General features: G+C 40.5%; 1 protein-coding gene across 1 annotated transcript in view; it reads right to left on the bottom strand.

Moving 5' to 3' along the window:
- Positions 1-18,697, bottom strand: part of col9a3 (collagen, type IX, alpha 3) — a 30,763-nt gene extending 12,066 nt beyond the window's left edge. The window contains exons 1-23 of the mRNA XM_081386351.1: positions 18,534-18,697; positions 17,729-17,797; positions 17,089-17,124; positions 16,685-16,756; positions 16,495-16,548; positions 12,578-12,613; positions 12,280-12,303; positions 12,054-12,107; positions 11,873-11,926; positions 11,742-11,783; positions 11,428-11,484; positions 11,263-11,316; positions 11,068-11,121; positions 6,956-7,009; positions 6,784-6,837; positions 6,616-6,669; positions 6,459-6,512; positions 6,328-6,381; positions 6,201-6,254; positions 5,924-5,968; positions 4,965-5,018; positions 4,715-4,768; positions 3,663-3,716 (exon numbers count right to left, since the gene is read on the bottom strand). Coding sequence (XP_081242477.1) covers positions 3,663-3,716; positions 4,715-4,768; positions 4,965-5,018; positions 5,924-5,968; positions 6,201-6,254; positions 6,328-6,381; positions 6,459-6,512; positions 6,616-6,669; positions 6,784-6,837; positions 6,956-7,009; positions 11,068-11,121; positions 11,263-11,316; positions 11,428-11,484; positions 11,742-11,783; positions 11,873-11,926; positions 12,054-12,107; positions 12,280-12,303; positions 12,578-12,613; positions 16,495-16,548; positions 16,685-16,756; positions 17,089-17,124; positions 17,729-17,797; positions 18,534-18,599 — 1,203 coding nt within the window. The 5' untranslated portion in view covers positions 18,600-18,697. The remainder of the gene's footprint in view (positions 1-3,662; positions 3,717-4,714; positions 4,769-4,964; positions 5,019-5,923; positions 5,969-6,200; positions 6,255-6,327; positions 6,382-6,458; positions 6,513-6,615; positions 6,670-6,783; positions 6,838-6,955; positions 7,010-11,067; positions 11,122-11,262; positions 11,317-11,427; positions 11,485-11,741; positions 11,784-11,872; positions 11,927-12,053; positions 12,108-12,279; positions 12,304-12,577; positions 12,614-16,494; positions 16,549-16,684; positions 16,757-17,088; positions 17,125-17,728; positions 17,798-18,533) is intronic.
- Positions 18,698-19,800: the final 1,103 nt, after the last annotated feature.

Raw genomic sequence — 19,800 nt, 5'->3', positions numbered from 1 at the left:
CGTCCCGTACGAGGCACTAGTGTTCATTTCAGTGACGAAAAATGCTTTCTTTCATGACTAGGCGTGACGATGACAAGATGACACCAACATCATTAATGACTAAATGAACATGTAGTATCGTTGACGAACAAAGACGAGACTAAATCATAGTTTAAAAAATAAAAACTTTACCAAAATATTAGATTGATGTAGTGTTCATGCTCGTTGAAGTTCAGCGATCTCTCACTGAGATATTCTGCTTAACTGAAAGCGCCTTCATTCAGTCTCTGTTCCTTCACGAGGACTAAATCTGACATCAAACCTTCTCAGTGATAAACTGTAAAAATACAATCCTTGACCGTATTGTTGAATAAATGCACTGATACAAAGTCTTTTGCTGTTGTTTTAATAAAAACATTAATGTCATTTGAAATGATTAGAAATACTATTAGGAATTTCATTGTTTTCATTTTTGGGGGAAGTTTCTTGTTTAACTAGTTTTCATAATGCAGCCAGAGAGTGTTAAATTAGCCTATAATACATCAGTAGAATAGATGTGGTAAAACAAACCGTACGTAGGAGAGCTCTTATAGGTCAAAGTGTAAATGTAAAAATAAACTTCTCAAATGACAACAATCATTATGATAATAACTGTGTGCACATTTCTGGATGTATGATTGGGCATGTCGAGACTGCACTGTTATGTGGACGCTGATAAACAGGTGTAGGTAATAAACTACAGTTCAGCACCCATAGGGAAACATGTATTAGTGCCGAATGAGTTATATCAGCTGAGTTTCCAGATATATTTGAACAATATTTCATGAGGACTTCACAAGGAATCTCTTGTTTCTCTACAGAAGAACGCTGAAGATCATAGATTTGTCCTTGTCAAACTAACAGAAATGATGAATTTTCTAATTCTGTAAATGATGGTGAATATCAGTTCTAAATGCTGGCGAATTATGGCACGTACAGAAATGTTTAATCCCACGGGTTTCAGTTTTTATCTCACCTCTCTTCATTCACATTGTACAGTTTCAGCTTGTTAGTCAAGGTAAGACAAATTAAGATTATTGTAGCGACAATGCCTGACATGCGGTCACATGCTGTTCCAATTAGTAATTCCTTGTTTCCAAACACATCCTTCGTTGTCTTTTTAGACAACGGGTCTGTCCACGGCGTCACTAAGTCTGCTTGGACATGTCAAAATGGCAATTTGGGGCTCCCCAGAGGGACATTTTTAGTCACAAAAGGAAACCTGTTCTGGACAATCTCCTCTAAAACCCCCATTTCAGCATGGACTTCCTATGACTTTTACAGCTTCGTGACATTCCACACACACACACACACACACACACACTCGTGGACTTTCAACCAGAAACCCACCACGAGATGCAACTGAAGCACATTTCCATATATGGACTTCAGGAATGAACAAGAGGAGTAGCTGGCCGCACACTGATCAACTCAAGACTTGAAGTCTACAAAAGCATATTTTATTTTTCAAATTGCATTGTGCAAATAAAGGGCAAAGTGCATGTGGATTAAAAACAGACTAGACACCAGCAAACGTTTCAGCACATTGCTATCTTCAGTGCTCCAAAATATATGGACTTCCACATAGTAAAATTTCATTTTACCATTCATTACAAATTTATAATAGAGGTGTGACTTGCTAGAGTAAAATCTTTAATTCTGAAGGTTCATGAAAGAAGTTCCTCAATAGTGTCTTGTGGTAACCCTACCTCAGACCATAAAACCTTACAACCCAGGAAAACTAACATTCCAGCGAGTCACGTCCCAAACGCACCACACACACACGTCCAGATTTTCCATTGACTTACCCACATAGGACATTACCAAAATGTTGATATGTATTCCTATGTTTCTCAAGTGTCTTCACATGCCATAACGGAAATACTGACAATTTCATTGTGTGTTTAATCAAACTTTATTTGTGTGTAATTATGCATTTAAATGTAACGTTATGTTTCCCCAATCTTTACCTGTCATAATGGATATCTATGCAATCCTCTCCATCTCACGGAGACGAATCTTGACTGCAAAGTACACTAATATGCATTTGTTCCAGGAAATATCATATTTCTAAGTATGAATCCTTTCCCTCATGAAACATATGGTAAAAGGGGGCGTGTTTTTCTTCACACAAAGAAGACGTCTTCCCGCTACAGATCAGAAGTTTTGATTCGCTCTGTCACAAAACAAGGCGTAAACAGATTGTCTGTTAAAAGGAAGAGACCCCCACTCTTCACGCTCTTCCCTCGCTTCACGCTCTTCTCTCTTCGATCGCTCTGATCTCCTCCTCTCCTCCCTGGCAACGCTTCTCCAGGAACCTCTGGGAAGGCTTTGGGCCTTCTCCTCGGACCAACACATGTTCGAGTAGCTGCCTTGCCTTTGCAACTAAGCTCATCCGTGCCTTTCCCCTCAAAAAGGGAAATGATCTAACTTTCTCGGTAACTTAAATTCAAGTGAGCCTTTACATCGTCTTGCGAAACGACCCAGAAGACGAAGCCAGACGCAAACCAGCCGGACACGCGCACGTCCCCTTTTCCAGCATCGCACTGAAAGAGTACAACAGCTCGCAAGTACTATCTATCAACCTAAAAGTTGATTTCCTGGTCTCTCTCTCTTAGGTCTGTGAATTAAGTTACCCTTCTTCCTCTTCTCTTTTCCCTTTTTTTCTTTCTTTCATTTCATTCTGATCACTTATGTTATTGTTTGGTTATATGTTGTTTGTTTATTGTTTGCATTTTTACGTACGTTTATATTCGTAGCTCATATAATCTCTAGTTTTGCATTTATTAAAATTCATAAAGACTTTTCACTGCCTCTGTGTTTGGAAATCCACTTTATAGGTCAATGAAACTTTCAAAGATCCTTTTATAAGCTACAAAGCTCGATATTGTAGACTACTTGAGTAGTTTTAATTAATAAACTCAGAAAGTTCGATGTCCTTGGCCAGAACATAAAACTTTCTTGAAGTTTGTGAATACCTCTTCTTACCTGTAATGATTTTATATTTATTTCGCTGGACGAATTAAATGTTGGTCAGATCAGTTACAGAACAAGGTAATCTCGAAAATTGATAAAATAAATGTACATGCGACTTATGAATTATGACCATGAGTCATAAATATTAATATCTCAAAATTCCCCATATTCTTGAGCTAATTCATATTTACTCAGAGTCGTAAACGCTACATTATTTATATAATGCATTTTCCACACGCTGGTAATTGGTTTTCCTTTAATTTGTCTGGGCTTGGTGTTTATGATGAATGACGCTATAATTTATGTTTATTTTATACTTATATTTTTCACTCATGTTCTGTGTACTGTTAAATTGGAAGGATTTGTTGTGGAGGGAGGGAAATAAAATACATGTTTATAGTGTTTAAAACATTTGCAAATGTTTCATTTTATATACTGTATTTTACATGATTTCTGAATGTAATAATATAATACAGCTTATCTGTGTTGGATTTCTTTCAACAATGCAATTCTGACTCGGTGTGACATATTCAGGAGCAACTTATTTTCCAGAAAAACAGTAATAAGTGAGAACAGTGAGATTTGACTGATATCATAGACACCAATGATTAGTTTCCCCGTTGTTGCACCTGACATTATCCCATGAAATATTCCCATGTGCAGCTTACCTGGAATCCTTTAACACCTTGGGGTCCAGTGTTTCCAGGTAGTCCAATGCCACCCTAATAAAGATAAAGATAAAGCATTATACATGCCTTGAGCATCCACAAAGCCTCTGCTAATCGCAGCACATGACATGACTGTAGCAACAGAGCATTGTGGAGCATATACACCTCTAAATGAGTCTGTGTCACACTGTGAGCCAATCTTAGGTCCTGCAATTCGAGACAATTCAACCATGAAAGGGAAAATGGAGATAAAAAACACTAATGATTTTCACTTGTGGTTTTGTGGTGTCAGAATCAGCTAAATGGACAGGACTCGACTGTTTCAAAAGCAGACCCACTCGTATGTGTGATGGGTGAAGCTGAAACTCAGTTCACCTCTATACAGCTCTACACGACATGTTGGGTATCGTTTGAGTTTTAACAATTACGATTCCGATTCTGCTTATCGATTCCTAATTTCGATTACAATAATGTAAAAAAAAACAAAAAAAAAACGCAGATATCATTCACATTTAGTCTTATTGCAAACTTAAAAACAACTAGTCTAACTAATATAAATTTCAAGCATTTTTAAAGCATTATTAAAGACAAGTAAACAATTGGTAATTCAATTGAGCCCAACTAAATCAAACACTGATCACCATAATGGCGACTCACACATTTACATGTTCTCCTTCAGTGATTCTGCTTGTTAACATCAGGTGTCTTCAGTAATGCTCATTCATCACTAAATCACTTAATTATCTCATTAACTTTAACACTGCTTCAGTGTTACTTATAACAATCTGAGTGTGGATCATATAAACGCTGAGCAGTGTTAATCTTACACTGGGGATTTTGCTGTGTGTACAGAGTCGTCTTACGTTTGAATGGTTTAAAGTCATAGTGAAATGCTCACAAAGGAATCGATAAAGGAATCGAAATTTTTATTTTATAATAAGTATCCCAATTCCTGACCTCAAGAATTCGATTCTAGAATTGGAGTCGATTTTCGATTCCCGACCGTAATTAAGCCTGTGTCTGATGAGTGTGACGGTCATGCTGTTACTCACAGCCACTCCTCTGGGTCCGGCTTCTCCTCGCTCTCCAGGGATGCCGATCTCGCCCTGCGGGAGGAGTCGTCTTCAGTAACCATCAACTGAGCAGCACACAGCGTATCAATAACCTTATACCCTCTCACTAAATGACCTAATTATATATACAGAATTCAGAAGTACAGTAACATTAGCTGAATATCAGCATGCATTGCCACACTACGGCTCTCAGAAACTGTTCATATCAGGTCAAAAGTCAGATACATACAGGTATACCTGGCTCTCCAGAGGGTCCTGCTTCTCCCATCTTTCCTGTATTGCCCTGAATGGAGAAGGATTGTTGAATTATATTCCATTTGAAGTTAAAATCTACCTCAGATGGTCTTCCAGTCTGATTCAGTTAGACTCAGAGGCACTAGACCAAAGAGCAAAGAAGACGTGATACCGGGAACAAAGCACCTCGAGGAACCAGTCTGAGCTGGGGAACACTGAAGCATCAAGTCATGTTCCCTTCAACCCTTGCGGTTACATAACACATCTGGTCCTCATTCTTGCTTTATTATATGCATTATACATTTCTTAATTAACCATACTTCAACTAAACAAGCACATAACTGTTTCACGCTAAGTGATGCTTGAGTGATCAGGGATATTCCAATTCCAAATACTCGTTGTGTCTTTTTATTATTTCATTTATTCTATTCAATAGTTTCAAACATTTTCATGATTAAGTCATTATTGTGTGTGTTTTTTTTTAAATAAGGTTTATCATTATTTTACATTGAATGGACGTTTAGAAACAATTATCACAAATTGCTGAGGATGCCTTGTTGTCTCTCAGAAACTAAATGTTGCTCTTTGGCTGATAAAACAAGAATCTTTACATATTTCTGCCTATAAAAAAATGTTGTTTCTGTGCTGAAACTGTGATGACAAGGACTCCACAATTTGCATGTAAAAATATGATTGAAAGCAGTGTTTCTCAACTCTTCAACAGCAGCGCTGCACATCTCTCTCATCTAAGAGACCAGCTTCAGTTCACACAGATCTCTGATGAACAAGCTGAGGATCTGAATCAGGTGTGTAAATATACAACATTTACAGCTGTTCAGCCTATCACAAGCTGCCTCTAAATAATCAGAAACTGATTACATTTTACTTTAATTACAGCTATTATAAAGTAATGCCTTGCTATCAGGTAAGTTGCAAATAGACTGATATACTCACCACTCCTCCTTTGGCACCTTTTGCTCCAGCTTTTCCTGGCAAACCCTGAATTATACACAAACACATGTTGTGAGTTGTACAATGCTACAAAAAGCTGAGGTAGCCACTCAAATGATCAAACAGATCAACCAAAAGGTGAATTAAACCGTTTTTTAAACAAGCATGAATGACAAAAGAATCACATCAACTACATCATATCTTATTCATATTTCCTTTCTCATATTAATATTTAATCTGTGCTTAGCTTTTCAACAGTGTGATGGATGAGAATACGTACAGGCAGACCATTAGGTCCTTTCTCACCAGGTACTCCAGGTCTACCAGCGTCCCCCTATGGACACAAACACACACCATGAGCGTCACTGCCTTCTGACACAGCGAAAGGAAGCCTAGGAAACATTTACCTTTTCACCGTCTAGTCCTTGAGTCCCATCCTTCCCATCCCTGCCAGGGATGCCCTAAGATCCACAGAGAGCATTATTATGGGGAAATCTGACAGTCATCATAACAGCCTGCAAATTATACATTTCCTTACAGGTTCGCCTTTAGGTCCTGCACCTCCAGGTACTCCCTTAGGGCCGATTTTTCCCTATTGAGAGGATGACATTGAAAATATTACAGAAGAACAAGCCTAGAATATAAACTAGAAGTGACTACATCTAATAAGTAATATGATGACAGAGTTTTCTTACTATCTCTCCTTTGGGCCCTCTGAAACCTTGAGGTCCTCTTTCACCAGCATCACCCTATTCAGAAGATACACACAGCAAACCTTTACTGATGAGATTCACTGCGGCACTTACATACACATTCATGAGAATAATGTGCAAACTTTAAGTAAAGAGGGGTGAAACACTCACGGATTTTCCAATGACGCCAGCAATTCCAGGTTTTCCTCTGAAACCAGGCAATCCCTACAAACAGAAGTAGATGCACGTGATGTTTGGAGATCAGTCTGCATATTCTGACTGAATGTATTTGAATGAGCTGTGCGCTGAGGACACGTGTAGTGTGACGTTACTGAGGTCTTACTCTGTCTCCCACTGGTCCTCCGGGACCCTGCAGACCCCTCAGCCCTCGAGAGCCCTTCAGGGACAGTGCAAACAAAAGAATGAATGAAAGGAAAAAAACAGCTCCTAAAATTACGCCATTTCCCACAACACACAATAGGGTTTATGTTTGAATAAAGTAATGCACCACATTTCACGTCACAGACACTTTTGAAGCAGTTGTAAAATACAGTAGCCAATATAGGACAGTTGGGAAGTTGCCATTTTAAAAGATTCCATTGATTGGCAATTGTCAATATGTGATCCTACTCTTTTCTGTTCCGTTGTGTTCTTCTACACAGAACTATTTAACACAGGGCTTTATCATATTGCTTTTATAAAAGCAATAAACAATGAGACTTTTGACTTTTGAGTGCTGACCACTAATATGATCAGATTACCAGGTGTCAAAAAAAAAAAAAATACAAATATTTAACCAATAAAAAGCATTTAAAAGAGCTTGTGACTCTATTGGCTCCTCAAGCTGTCAGTCAAACCTCATTACTCCACCCTGTCTCTATTAGTGCCACATACAGTTTGGAGCATCTCTGTGTGTTTGCAACGCAAGGGTAAATGAACTGATGTTTGAATAAGTACAGCATTATTTTTACTCAAGAAACACTATGTCTTTAAAGGCTAATGTTTTTTGTTTGCTTTTTTGTATTTGAAGAGCAGAGAAGAGTCTTAGTCTGGTGCCGTCAAGTTTCAGCCAATATACTGTTTTAAATATACTATGCATAGCGCTTCATCTCTTATATCATATGATTTTGTCTAAATGCATTCAACGGCAAGAAAAACCAGGCACCCATATAGCTACAATAAACTTAACCTGTAAGTTGATGAAAACGTAATGCAGTTCACTGACTGCCTCAGAAGACACTGTTCCAGCGATGGACAAAACATATATCACTGTCGTTCGCCGGTCAAAAACCTCGTAACTCCATTTGAGCTTGATTTTCATAAAATCTTAGTATTATAAAGACACATGCATGTGTCTGACCATATATACAACCACAATACCAAATTTGATGACTTTAATTATTTAAAAAATATGAGCTTTCTGCCCAACAGCAATGATATGTAGCTAAATTTGTTGTTTTATCATCTTCTCCAACAAAATCATATAACTACCTAGGCTATGTGACCTTATTGTGACCCTACCTGACTTAAGCTCGTTTCACATTACATGTGATTACTATTTTTAAAATAATATCCAGTTTTAATATGCTATTTGCAGCAATGCATGTTTGTGCAATTTCGTTTATTTTAGTAGTTAGTGGAGTGCCATGGGATTTTTTACTCATCAAAACTGTGCCGTGGCAACAAAAAAAAAAAAGGTTGGAAAACACTTATCTGGAGCGCTCCATTACTGTTCCCTATCAGTCAGTCACTCTCGACGTACATCGTGACCGACGAATAGGAATCTCGCCAGAGAGGCCGATCTATTTCGAGTGAAACTAAACGAGCCAATGCACATTGGCGTGCAATCATTTGCATCAGCTGTTCAGCCACGCAGCGCGGGTATATAATGAGCAGCAGGTGCGATTGCAATTCAGCTTTTTGCTTCGGAGCCGAGCACTTCGATGCTGTGTTCTCTACAAACAGAGTGTTTCAAGACGAGCGAGCTCTCAGCGGGACCTCTCCAGCAACTGGTGCGGGCGACACAGCGCGGCAGCGTGATCGATCTCTCTCTCTCTGTCTTTTTTGTTTTCTGATTGAGCAAAAACAAAAAAGCTGTTCTTACAGCTGGTAAGGTGCGCCAGGAGAGTGCTGAAAGGCTGTTTTCACGGCTGGTAAGATCGCCAGCAAGAGAGACAGCGCACGACAGGTGCACATTCCTGTCTGTGTTCACTGTGACCGTTCCCCTGCGTGCTTCAGCACCAAGTAGAGCCGTCTCTAAAAGAGCTTACACGGGCAGTGTGCGTCTTTTTAAAGGTGCCACTCCACCTGGATGTTTCTGGATGTGGTCGTTACCTGGGATCACGGGATAGTCACGAGCGCTGCATTGCGTGTCTGGGTATTAAGCGTGCTGAGGCTGTGTTCGTGGATGAGTCATCTACCCATTGTGGGAAGATGACCATCTCGGAGCTTCGGTCGAGACTCTCGTTCCTGCAAAGGGGCGGAGTCCCCGCGCCTCTGCCGCGATCTAACCCTCCTCCGAGGGTTGCTTCAGGCAGTAGTGCAGGTGACCTGAGGTTTACGGTGAGCACGCTTCCTTCAGGGAACCAACCCCCTGGGAACCCTCATGCCTCCCACGTTCCGCAGCCAGGCAGCCGCCGTCGGAACATGCTGGACAATCCACGAGGTGTGTACCAGTCGTTTCCTTCGGCGCTCCCCATGATGAACAGATGTCGGTCGCTGCATCGGAGGATGGATCAGACTTCTCTGCAGATGACGATTCGTGCCCGAGTCAGACCCAGAGATGATGGCCATGCTTTCCCGGACCGCCAACAGGATCGGGCTCGTGTGGAACCCTCCACCGTGTCCCGAGCCCTCGAGGCTGGAGGAGCATGAGGAGCTCACGGGGGCGTGGACGGCACCTTTTACTGCCAGAAACCGTCCCGCTGGCTCCTCCTCCCTCACCGCCCTTGATGGCGGGGCGGCTATGGGTTACACGCGTATCCCACCAGTGGAGCGGGCCGTTGCTATGCAACTGTGCCCTAACACCACTTGGTGCGGAGAACCGTGTCTCCCTTCCCGGGCCTGTAAGTGCTCGTCGGACTTAACCGGCAAGGCTTACAAGGCCTGTGGGCATCTACCATACAGGCCAAGGCACTGAAGGACCTGCTTTTCAGTTGATGAATCGTGCCTAGACAACCATGTTGTACTGAGACCCCGGCCTGGTTATGTGCCCAAGGTTCCTACCACTCCCTTCAGGGACCAGGTGGTGAACCTGCAAGTGCTGCCCCTGGAGGAGGCAGACCCAGCCCTGGCTTTGCTCACGACGTACAACAAGAGTGACCGACTGATAGGGAACATCTCGGTTACGTATGGTAACCCTGTTCCCTGAAGGAGGGAATGGAGACGTACGTCCCGTCGCCACATCTGCTGCGACCCGCCGGGGCAGCCAGCTCATCGGCTCGGCTTCTCAGCAAAAGACTGAAGTGCATTCGCACCTGCTGCTCATTATCTGCTGTCGAAGAGCACCACAAAATGCTCTTTTAACCTCATTTCTAAACATCTCTTCTAAAAGGGGATTGTTTTGCAGCATCTTTGATAAGTAAATTAGATATTTTTATAAATAAATAAATGAAATATTTTTATTCACAAATCAACTTTGTCTAACACAGTTTTACTATAAATTAAGAAAATATCAATGTTAACATATGGCAACGCTTTACCACAGTGGAATTGCAGTAATGTATTTCCCATTGGGATTTTTTATAGTAGCCTCAATAATATGATTGCAGTTATTTATTTATTTGAAGTGTTTATTGTAGTATAGTTGTATTTATGTATAAATAACAAAATGATTCTTCTTTTCAGAAAATGAATTCAGCAATATTTTAAGGAAAGGGCAATATTGAGTGCAGAGTTAGCTCTTCCATGTGCTGAGAGTGAGGATGAGATTGGGAATGATTGGGATTAAATCTTAGGGTATGGATCTACTTATTTTTGGTTTGCATGAGTTACAAGTATATAAATCTATCAATTTCTAAAAGAAATGTGCAATTAAACAGAAAAGACAATAATAATTTTATAGAAAAACTACATTTTCCATTGTGGTACAGCGTTGCCATATTTCCCTAAGTATTCCCCCAAAATCTTTTTTTCAAAAATCTTTTTGGATTTGTATGATGATTCATTGATTGAAATGTATGCTATTTTCATGTAATTTCATGTATTTCATGTAATATTTGAAAAAAATATTTCATGGTTAGAACATAATGCATACCAAAGAGGGTTAAGAGTGAATGTGTGTAAATTTATTTGAAAATAATTCAAATTGATTACAATAAACTCTTTTCCTACTATATTTTTCTTTATTCCCTTTAATTCTCCCCCTCCCCCAAATGTTCAAGACATAGTTAAGGCCTTGGTAAGTGTAGCATGTCCAGCTGAGGTAGAGTAAAACAGCATGTGAATTATTCCCACCTGTAATCCCACTGTCCCTGGGATTCCCGGAGGACCAGGCGGCCCCTGATCACCCTGATGGGAAGAGACACAGATAGAAACACATTACAACAAGCTGTTTTCTGCTTCTGTTACATTTCTGAAAATGTTTCAGTGCAATTTCTGGAAAGCTTTAGAATGGTGTTTCAATGTATTCCAAGGGTGGTAAAATCTCACCTTCTCACCGTCTTTCCCCAGCTCTCCCTTGCTTCCTTTATGACCTGTATGACCCTAAATGAAAACAGAAGCAGACTTATTATTATTATTATTATTATTAGAAGCAGCTCAGCAATCTGTGATATCTTCTGTAATGAGAGACACATGCTTTATCATCATGAGTACCTTGAATCCAGGCATCCCGGGCGGTCCAGGAGGACCCGGAGGACAGATGGCCGGACACTACAAACAAGACAATGATGCAATCAATCTGCATGCAAAGAAAAACAAGACCGCTGAAGATGTATCCTTCCTATTAAGGAAACTCTTCCTTCAGACGCAGTAGTCATTTTGAAGGAAGATCAAATAGAGATGTGTGTTGATAACGGGATTACACTTACAATAGAGCTCTCAACACTGTGTAAGACCGTACATGTGAAGATAGATGTGTGTGTGCTGGACACACAGTGTTGGAGGACAGTACAGGGGTTTTAACTCACCAGCAGATCGCCATTGCCTTCAGGAAGAGTTCCTGGAAGTCCCTAAAAGGAGGAGGATGATACATAAAACTGGATTATTAAAATAAAATAAATGTGTTTCTGCACTTTTAGTTTGAGATGCAAGTACTTACAGGAGGTCCATCTAAGCCTGCAGGACCAGGAAGTCCTGGAAGACCCTCAGGCCCCTACAACCAATCACAGACCAGCATTACTGATCACTGTAGCTGAACGTGTGCTTTTCATGTGTGTAGTGTAGACAGCGTTCTAGGAGATCCATTACAAATGAACGACAACATATTTTTGCGCACTCACCGGCGGCCCCTGAGGTCCTGCTCCACCTGGAAGCCCGTTCTCTCCAGCAAGACCCTGAGATCAGAGAAGAGCAAACGCATTTACATCTGTGGAGTATCCGTGCTGGATAATATACTGAATCAATATTAGGCCCCGGGTTCATGGTGGCTGCACATGAACTGAGACCGCAGGGCCATTACTGGGCTAATTCTTCCTCTTCTCCTTGTTTCTGACAGGCTGTACTCACCAGAGCTCCTGGTCTGCCTCTTCCCTGGGGACGACAAGAGAGGACATCTCATGAATAGCCCTGGGAATGTTTGTTATCATGACATCATACTGCATTTTTCCTGATGTTTTGAGAGTGTCAGTAGTGATGGTGGTCTGCTTGCATGAGAAAATGGTGTCGGTTTGAATTGTTTATGAGACTTTCGTATGATAAAGGAGCTACACTTTTCAGGTGTGACTGAAGAACTTCTCTTTTAACCCTATGATTGAAGTGTCATATGACTGTGTTTACAGTGGATTTACTCATGCTTGGCACATACAGAGGGTCCATCTGGTCCGGGGGGTCCTGGGTCTCCCTACAAAAACATCACAATAATAATAGTAAGTCTCAGTTGGCAGCTGAGAAAGAGACGACAGAAACAGTTTCCCAATGAAGGAACCAGTCAAACTCCTGTGCTGTGAGTGACATACTACTCGATCTCATGCATCCCACAGTCAGCTGTCAACACTACAGCTCCAGGCAGCGGCGTAACGTAAGGGCATGCAGGGGGTTAACCAGCCCGACGGGTGAACCGCTAATAGTTGATGTAACGGGTGGAATAATATTTACGTTGTCATTTGTGGTATGGATGATGGTCAGGAATCAATAGACACGGGTGGACTGTGAGTCCAATAGCCAAGACTAATTTGACTCAGTTCGATACCCACCGATAGGCAGCTGCTCTCAAACGGTCCTGTGCTTATTTGTGTCCCGTGCTTATTTCTCGGGAAAATTCGTTTCGCGTATCTACCCCGAAGTGACAAAATAAAATAAAATTCTGTATCAAAATTTATAGGGAAAGACCAGTACTTTGTTTAGGCTTGGTTTGTAGGGAATTACAAACCTGCGCACATATATCCACACGCACATTTAAAGTTTAAAGTCTGTGTAGAGAGAATAGTGTCGTCTTAGCGGCCCCAAATTTAAAAACTAATGATCGCTGCGACGGAAGCGAATCAATCAAAACTAACTTTAGCTGGAAAATAACTTTATTAAAGAACTGCTATAAAGCCAAAACAATCTCTGTTACCTTAAATTATACGCTTATCTCTGTAAAGCTGCTTTGAAACAATCTACACTGTTAAAAGCGCTATATAAATGAAGATGACTTGACTTGTGTTCACGCACTGTAGTGTGAAGACCGCCAAAGGTTTCTAATTACTACGCGGTTTGCAGCGTTGAGCATTGTAGCCACTAGGGTTGGGAATCGAAAATCGATTCTGAATCTGGAATCGAATATTGAGGTCAGGATCAGATACTTGTTATAAAATAAACATTTGGATTCCTCTTATCGATTCCCTTGTGAGCATTTCGATATGATTTTAAACCACTGAAGCGCGAGACGACCCGCACGTGTTCTCAGAGCTGCAGGCGTGTGTAACAGTGTATTGGATCCGTGAGCCTAATATTCCTGCTGCCGTCTCTACAATAACACTAATCAAACAATAAAAGACAAAGAGAAAATTCACTCGTTCTTGGCTGAATATCTTTTGGAACTATATTTGTAATGTATATTTTATTTATAAAGTGCAGTGTTATTTTACATGTGATTACAGTTTCTGTACCCGAACACCTGGAAATCTTAAAACAGTTCTTTTCAATCATATCTTTGTTCAGTTGTATCTTTTGTTGCTATTGCTATTCTTTTATTTGTTCTTTTTTAATTACTAAGTGTTTACTTGTCTTTAATAATGCTTTAATAATGCTTGAAATGTATATTAGTTAGACTAGTTGTTTTTCTATGGTGTTTGCAAACCACAGGCAAACTTAAGCGTTCTTTAGCCGGTTGATGTTTGTTCATGATATTCAGCTACAAATAAATGTTTTGCAATAAGACTAAATGTGAATGATATCTAAGTTTTTTTTTTTTTAACCTAATTTAATCGAAATTAGGAATTGATAAGAATCAGAATCGATAAGCAGAATTGAAATCGGAAATCGTTTTCATATTTATTCTTTTAATTTATGGAGAGTAGACCTTAAGGGGGCTGTATAGCCTATGGTGTGATTTATGCACATTTGTTCATAATAGCCTGGATGATTGTTCACATGATGTCGGTAGAAGTTTGTTATCTTTTACACAACAGATTATTGCGTGTCTATTTTTCTGAAATGCATCAACTCAGACTACCTAATTTTGGTTTGATTGCCTGAGTTACATGAGGAAATGAATATTTCTTGTCTACCTGATGTGGTAGATTGACTTCAGGTGTGGTTCGGGTCGGGTCGGGTGTTCTGTGAAGTGCTGTGGTTACTGAACGGGACCAAACACTGCAGCCTTTACGCTTTTGATCGTATTATCTATTTTCTTTTTAGTCGTAAACAAAACATTTCTCTATGTAACATTCCATATGTGACAATTCATTTTTGTTCTCACTATTTGATTAGATGGAGTTGTTTTTACACAAAATTGGGTTGATAATAGAAATAATAGTATTTCTCAACAGTTCGCCTCTCGCCATTTTTTTTTTTACCTTTATTTAACCAGGAAAATCTCTCTGAGATTAAAAATCTCTTTCACAGGAGAGTCCTGGCCCAGAATGGACAGCAGTTACAGTCAAAACTTACAGATTGAAACAACAAATATACAATTTAAACACTTAAAAACAATTGCAAATCAGTGAGTCTTCTTCGAGTGACCGAATAATAGATTTAAAATGTTCCATAGGCACCAGAGTTTGTAATTTCAATTTCGTTTGGAGTAAAATAGCCTCATAATGAGGACCACAGTAATGTAAATCCCGTCCTTCTGTATGTGTCAGATAATGTCATATATTATGCAACACATTTTCTCTGTTATTAAATATCACATTAACTTCCCAATTCACAGCTCACTGCTATCAGCCACACAGAATGATGGTGATTTCAGCTGATTCCGAGAAACTAATTAAAAGAAAACCTGTGGTGGGAAGAGGACTTCACATTCCAAGCTGGATTAGGAGGAATTCATCTGAAGTCACCTGATCCTCATTAAAACTGCCTAAGGATCTGCTGGTGGCTGCACACTGTGCTGAAGACATGATTTATGACCACAAAAGGTTGTTTGAAAATCAAAACTACAAAGGAGTTTGGTGGCAAACGAGGGTCAGTTCAACGCTGGATTTGCACAAAAGTTGATTTTGAAAGATGGATCGATACCAACATCCAACTACAGTTCCCACATGAGCACCTGTACAACAATTCATAGATGATCATGACGGAACGTGCTAATCGATAAGCTGAATAAAGTTAACTCCACAACAACTACATAAATTCATCAACTAACAACATTCAAAAACATTGCAACTTCTTCCTTGGAAGTCTCTCCATCAGTGTCCGACTCTGGTTTGAACAGGCAGAACACCACTACTGGCGATTCATTTATTATAGCATGTCCACTTTCCCTTATTTTGGTGTGCGCAAAAACACGCCGTTATCGTGTTTGTACAATTAAATGCAAATGAGCTGCTGCTCCCCGCCCCCTTTCCAGAAGAGGGCGGAGCCTTTACAGCTCATGCTTCGGATACTTCACAAGAACAAAACTGGAGCTCACACTTACATATAATCAGATATAGTATAAAATATGTGTATTTGTCAAAGAGGAGGGCTCCGAGCGGGGAATTTGGCCGGACCCAGAGCACCCACCCCCATTCCCATCCCTGGCTAGGATAGGAATAATTGAGAGTGAGGAGTTGGGATGGAGGAGGGATGCTGGAAAAACTGGCTCTATATAAGCCTCCTTTCGCACTGATTGGGTAGATTATCTGAATGTGCTTATTATTTATTTAACATCATTTCTAACATTTTAGCTGCGTAAGATTCTCCAGATTTGTTGTTGTGAAGTATCTGAAGCCTCTTCTGGAAAATAGGCAGGGAGCAGCAGCTCATTTGCATTTAAAGGTACACACACGATCACGGCGCGTTTTTACTCACAAACCAAAATCCAATTCCCCAGACATACTATAAAAAATGATCTGTGGGGTATTTTGAGCTGAAACTTCACAGACACATTCTCGGGACACCAGAGACCTATATTACATCTAGTAAAAAGGTTCATTATAGGCTCCCTTAAATAAAAAGAGATTCAGAGACAAATACTACAGTAGAAGAGCTTTAGCCATAACGACACTTCCAAACTGAAATGTGGGTGAACGGGTTATGTTCAGGTGTGGAGGGACTCATTTTACTCAACTTATAAAAAACAGAAGAGTTACTTACTGCTGCTCCTGGGGGTCCATCTTTGCCAGCTGGACCGTCCGGACCGGTCAAACCCTACAGGACATGACGTTTTCATGATCAGACGCCAACATTTACAGTGCTTAAGTGATTTCCTTTATATAAATGAGGTTAAAAATCCCCCAGAGTTAGTGTGTGCCACTGAAAATGCTGCTGTTACTTCTTGACTTACATCCACACCAGGAAGACCAGGCAGTCCCGGCTTCCCTGCGGCCCCAGGGACACCTGCTTTTCCTTTCGGCCCCTGCCATCCAAACACAAACTGATGTAAAACAGCATCTTACACTATATGAGCAGTGTCTCGATTTTATGTTGACATGTTATTTATTGCATCTTCACAAAAAAAGATTCATGTTTAGTCTTTGGCCGTAATGCAATATGCTTTGGCTGCTGTCGACACTGGACTGGCTTAAAAAATGACACTCTAGTCTACCTCATTACTGATACAAAATCTACATAGAGAAGCATTGAATCGTCAGAGATGTGAGGCATCTTTAGCACTGCACCAGCAAAGTAAATCAGTGCTAGGATTCACAAGTTACGAGAAGATCTGACAGAAGATCAGGAGATACTCACAGGCTTTCCGGGAAGTCCAGAAGGGCCAGGCTTTCCCTGCAGAGATTACAGAATCTGAGTTTCTCAATCATAACTACTTTAGACACTCATCTACAGTCATAAAGTGTGTCTGTATGAACACAGGTTGTGTTGGAAAGCTGTTCTGAGCTGAATAACACTGAGAGGAGAGAAGGAGAGAGAGCTGGAGGGGGTCGGGGAAACTCTAGACGCGTGTGTTTGAGTTGAGGCTGAATGAATGGGCTCTCTGTCACTGCACTGCCACAGCCTGCGCTAAGCAGATTTTCGTTTACTGAGGAAACATTCACAGCTTTCATCGTTTGCATGCGTAAATTCCTGAGAGTTTTTCCTTTAACAAGTAAACGGCTGTAAGGATTCATGGCTTGTCTAAACAGTTAAACCATTACATTGCAATACAATGGTGTTTAGAAAATGAAAAAAAAAATTCCCCGACCTTGCCAATCGTGAAGATTAATGATGAGAGTTATTTAATTCACATGATGGCATTTATAAAAATCTCGGGACACCGAGAACAAAAACAAATGTTTCGAAGTTCTTTCGCTTTTTCGGCTAAAATGTGAAGTAGATAAACACTAATAAAGGGAATGGAATATAGATATAATGTGTCTGTGTCTAAACTCACATCGATGCCATCTTTCCCTGGGGGTCCTGGTGGCCCCGGCGTTCCCAGTGTGCCTCGAGGACCCGGCCTCTGCAGCAGATGCAAACACAAAATCAAGAATGAGAATAATCAGAAGAGGAAATGTAAAAAGCTCAGAAAGGAATCCCAGAGGTGTTTTGTTCTCAGCTCATATAGGCTAGTGTATGTTTCCCAGGAACTGCCCTCCTGTCCAAACACGACTAAAATTAAAAACTCAAAATAAATCTGTTTATCAGTGTGAACTAACTGGTCACAAAGGGATTCAAATGGCAGTTTTAAATATTCAGGCAGAAAATGACCAACATGATGAGCACAAATGAAGTGAGATGAGTTAAGTGGGCAAACACTGCAAACTTCTCACAAAGATGCCATTGTGTGGCGATCACGTTACACTGTGAAAAAAAAATGTTTCTTAAGGTAACCTGTTTTTTTCCTCACGTTGTAACATCTAAATGATGAGATTTATTCAAGTAAGATATCTGACGTTAACTTGAAGTTACACATCATAATGAAGGGTCAGGTAGAAATCGCTGCACTTACAGTCAGTCAACAATGCATTGAAAAGCGTTCATAAACGAGTGAATAAAAGGTGAATACTTTCATACATAGGCTACAAACTCGTTAGCTATCCACTGATGGTAACTAATCTTGTTTCCACAATGCGCTAAAGTTCTCAGCCTGGATATTATTAGGCAGCAATCAATCGACCCGTCAAATGTGGATATGAAGATCCCAAGCAATGAGCAGAAGCGGCCGGTTAATAGTCGATCGGTCCCGCATCTCTTACCTGGGCGAGTGCCGATGTTACCAGCTGTAACAGAAAGAGTAAGTGAAGCGCAGAGAACACGGCCATGGCTCCTGCCTCTCCTGTCCTCCTCAGTCCTGTGCTCAGCCTGTGCTGGGTGACTCTCACACTCAGTATGATTGCAGATAAAGGGGCAGCGCGGAGTCCGCGGAGGGGGTGGACATGCCATGAGCTCTGCGGGACATGCTCAGAGTTACACTGTTTACTGTAGAGCTCATGATCATCAGATGCAACCCATCCCCCTAATCATTATCAGCATCAGCAACATCTTCATCAATAATAATAGTATTGTATAATAATGCCAGATCAACAATCACCTGCGTGACCTTTGCACACAGAAATTAGTTAGAATAGTAGTAGAATCCCCTCTTTTCCACACCCACCACAGACATAAAGTTGGTAAAACACCATTTCTTAACATATAAAACGTGTATAAAAAAAAAAAAACGATTTCATGTAAATGTACATTAAATATATATTCACAATATGACAACTTATGAGCTAAAATGTTGTAAATATCTTGCAATTACACCAGTGGGGTCAATTCACAAAGGCAATGTTCACACTGCAGGCAAATTAGATTTTTCCCTCCCTCAAATGAGATTTTTACAGGCAGACTGTCTGCACTATTAATTGCAAGTGATCAAATAAGATTTGTGTGTCCAGAAATAACCCACCTATCTGCATAGGTTGCTTTGGTAACGCTGTAAATACCCACATATGTGACAAGGATTTCAAAACGGATGCAGGAAAATGGAGGTGCATCATCTCGCTCTCCAAATAAGGCTACATTCACACTGTCAGTCCAAATCCGACAATTTGTGTTTTCTATTCGAATCTGATCTAAAATGATTGACGTCCACACTGTGTATCTGTTCAGATCTGATGTGTGTACATGCAGCTCTTTCGTTTTCTGGAATATCTGCATTGGTTTCAATGGCAATGACGTTGTTGGTAGGAATACACCAAATACATCAACAACCACAACATGGAAGGGTTTGCAATAGAGATGGTGTCTAATTAAAATTTTGCAACATGATAACGTGTAGCCGCCTCGCTGGTCTCTTCTGAGGCAGCGGCAGAACCAGAGGCTTTATTCCGTGCCGTCGTCTCCACCGGTTTACAAATATGTCTCTGTTATATTGTTATTTCCTGCTCGTCCGGCACTTTGCAAAAACACAGCATTATTTCGGCAGCGACTTTCAGCATGTTGCATATAACAACGTCTGATGTTTACGTTTTATGTGGC

Source organism: Scardinius erythrophthalmus (genome assembly GCF_964197995.2).
Source record: "Scardinius erythrophthalmus genome assembly, chromosome: 15".
Lineage (NCBI taxonomy): Eukaryota > Metazoa > Chordata > Actinopteri > Cypriniformes > Leuciscidae > Scardinius > Scardinius erythrophthalmus.
This window is presented reverse-complemented; position numbering and strand designations above follow the sequence as displayed.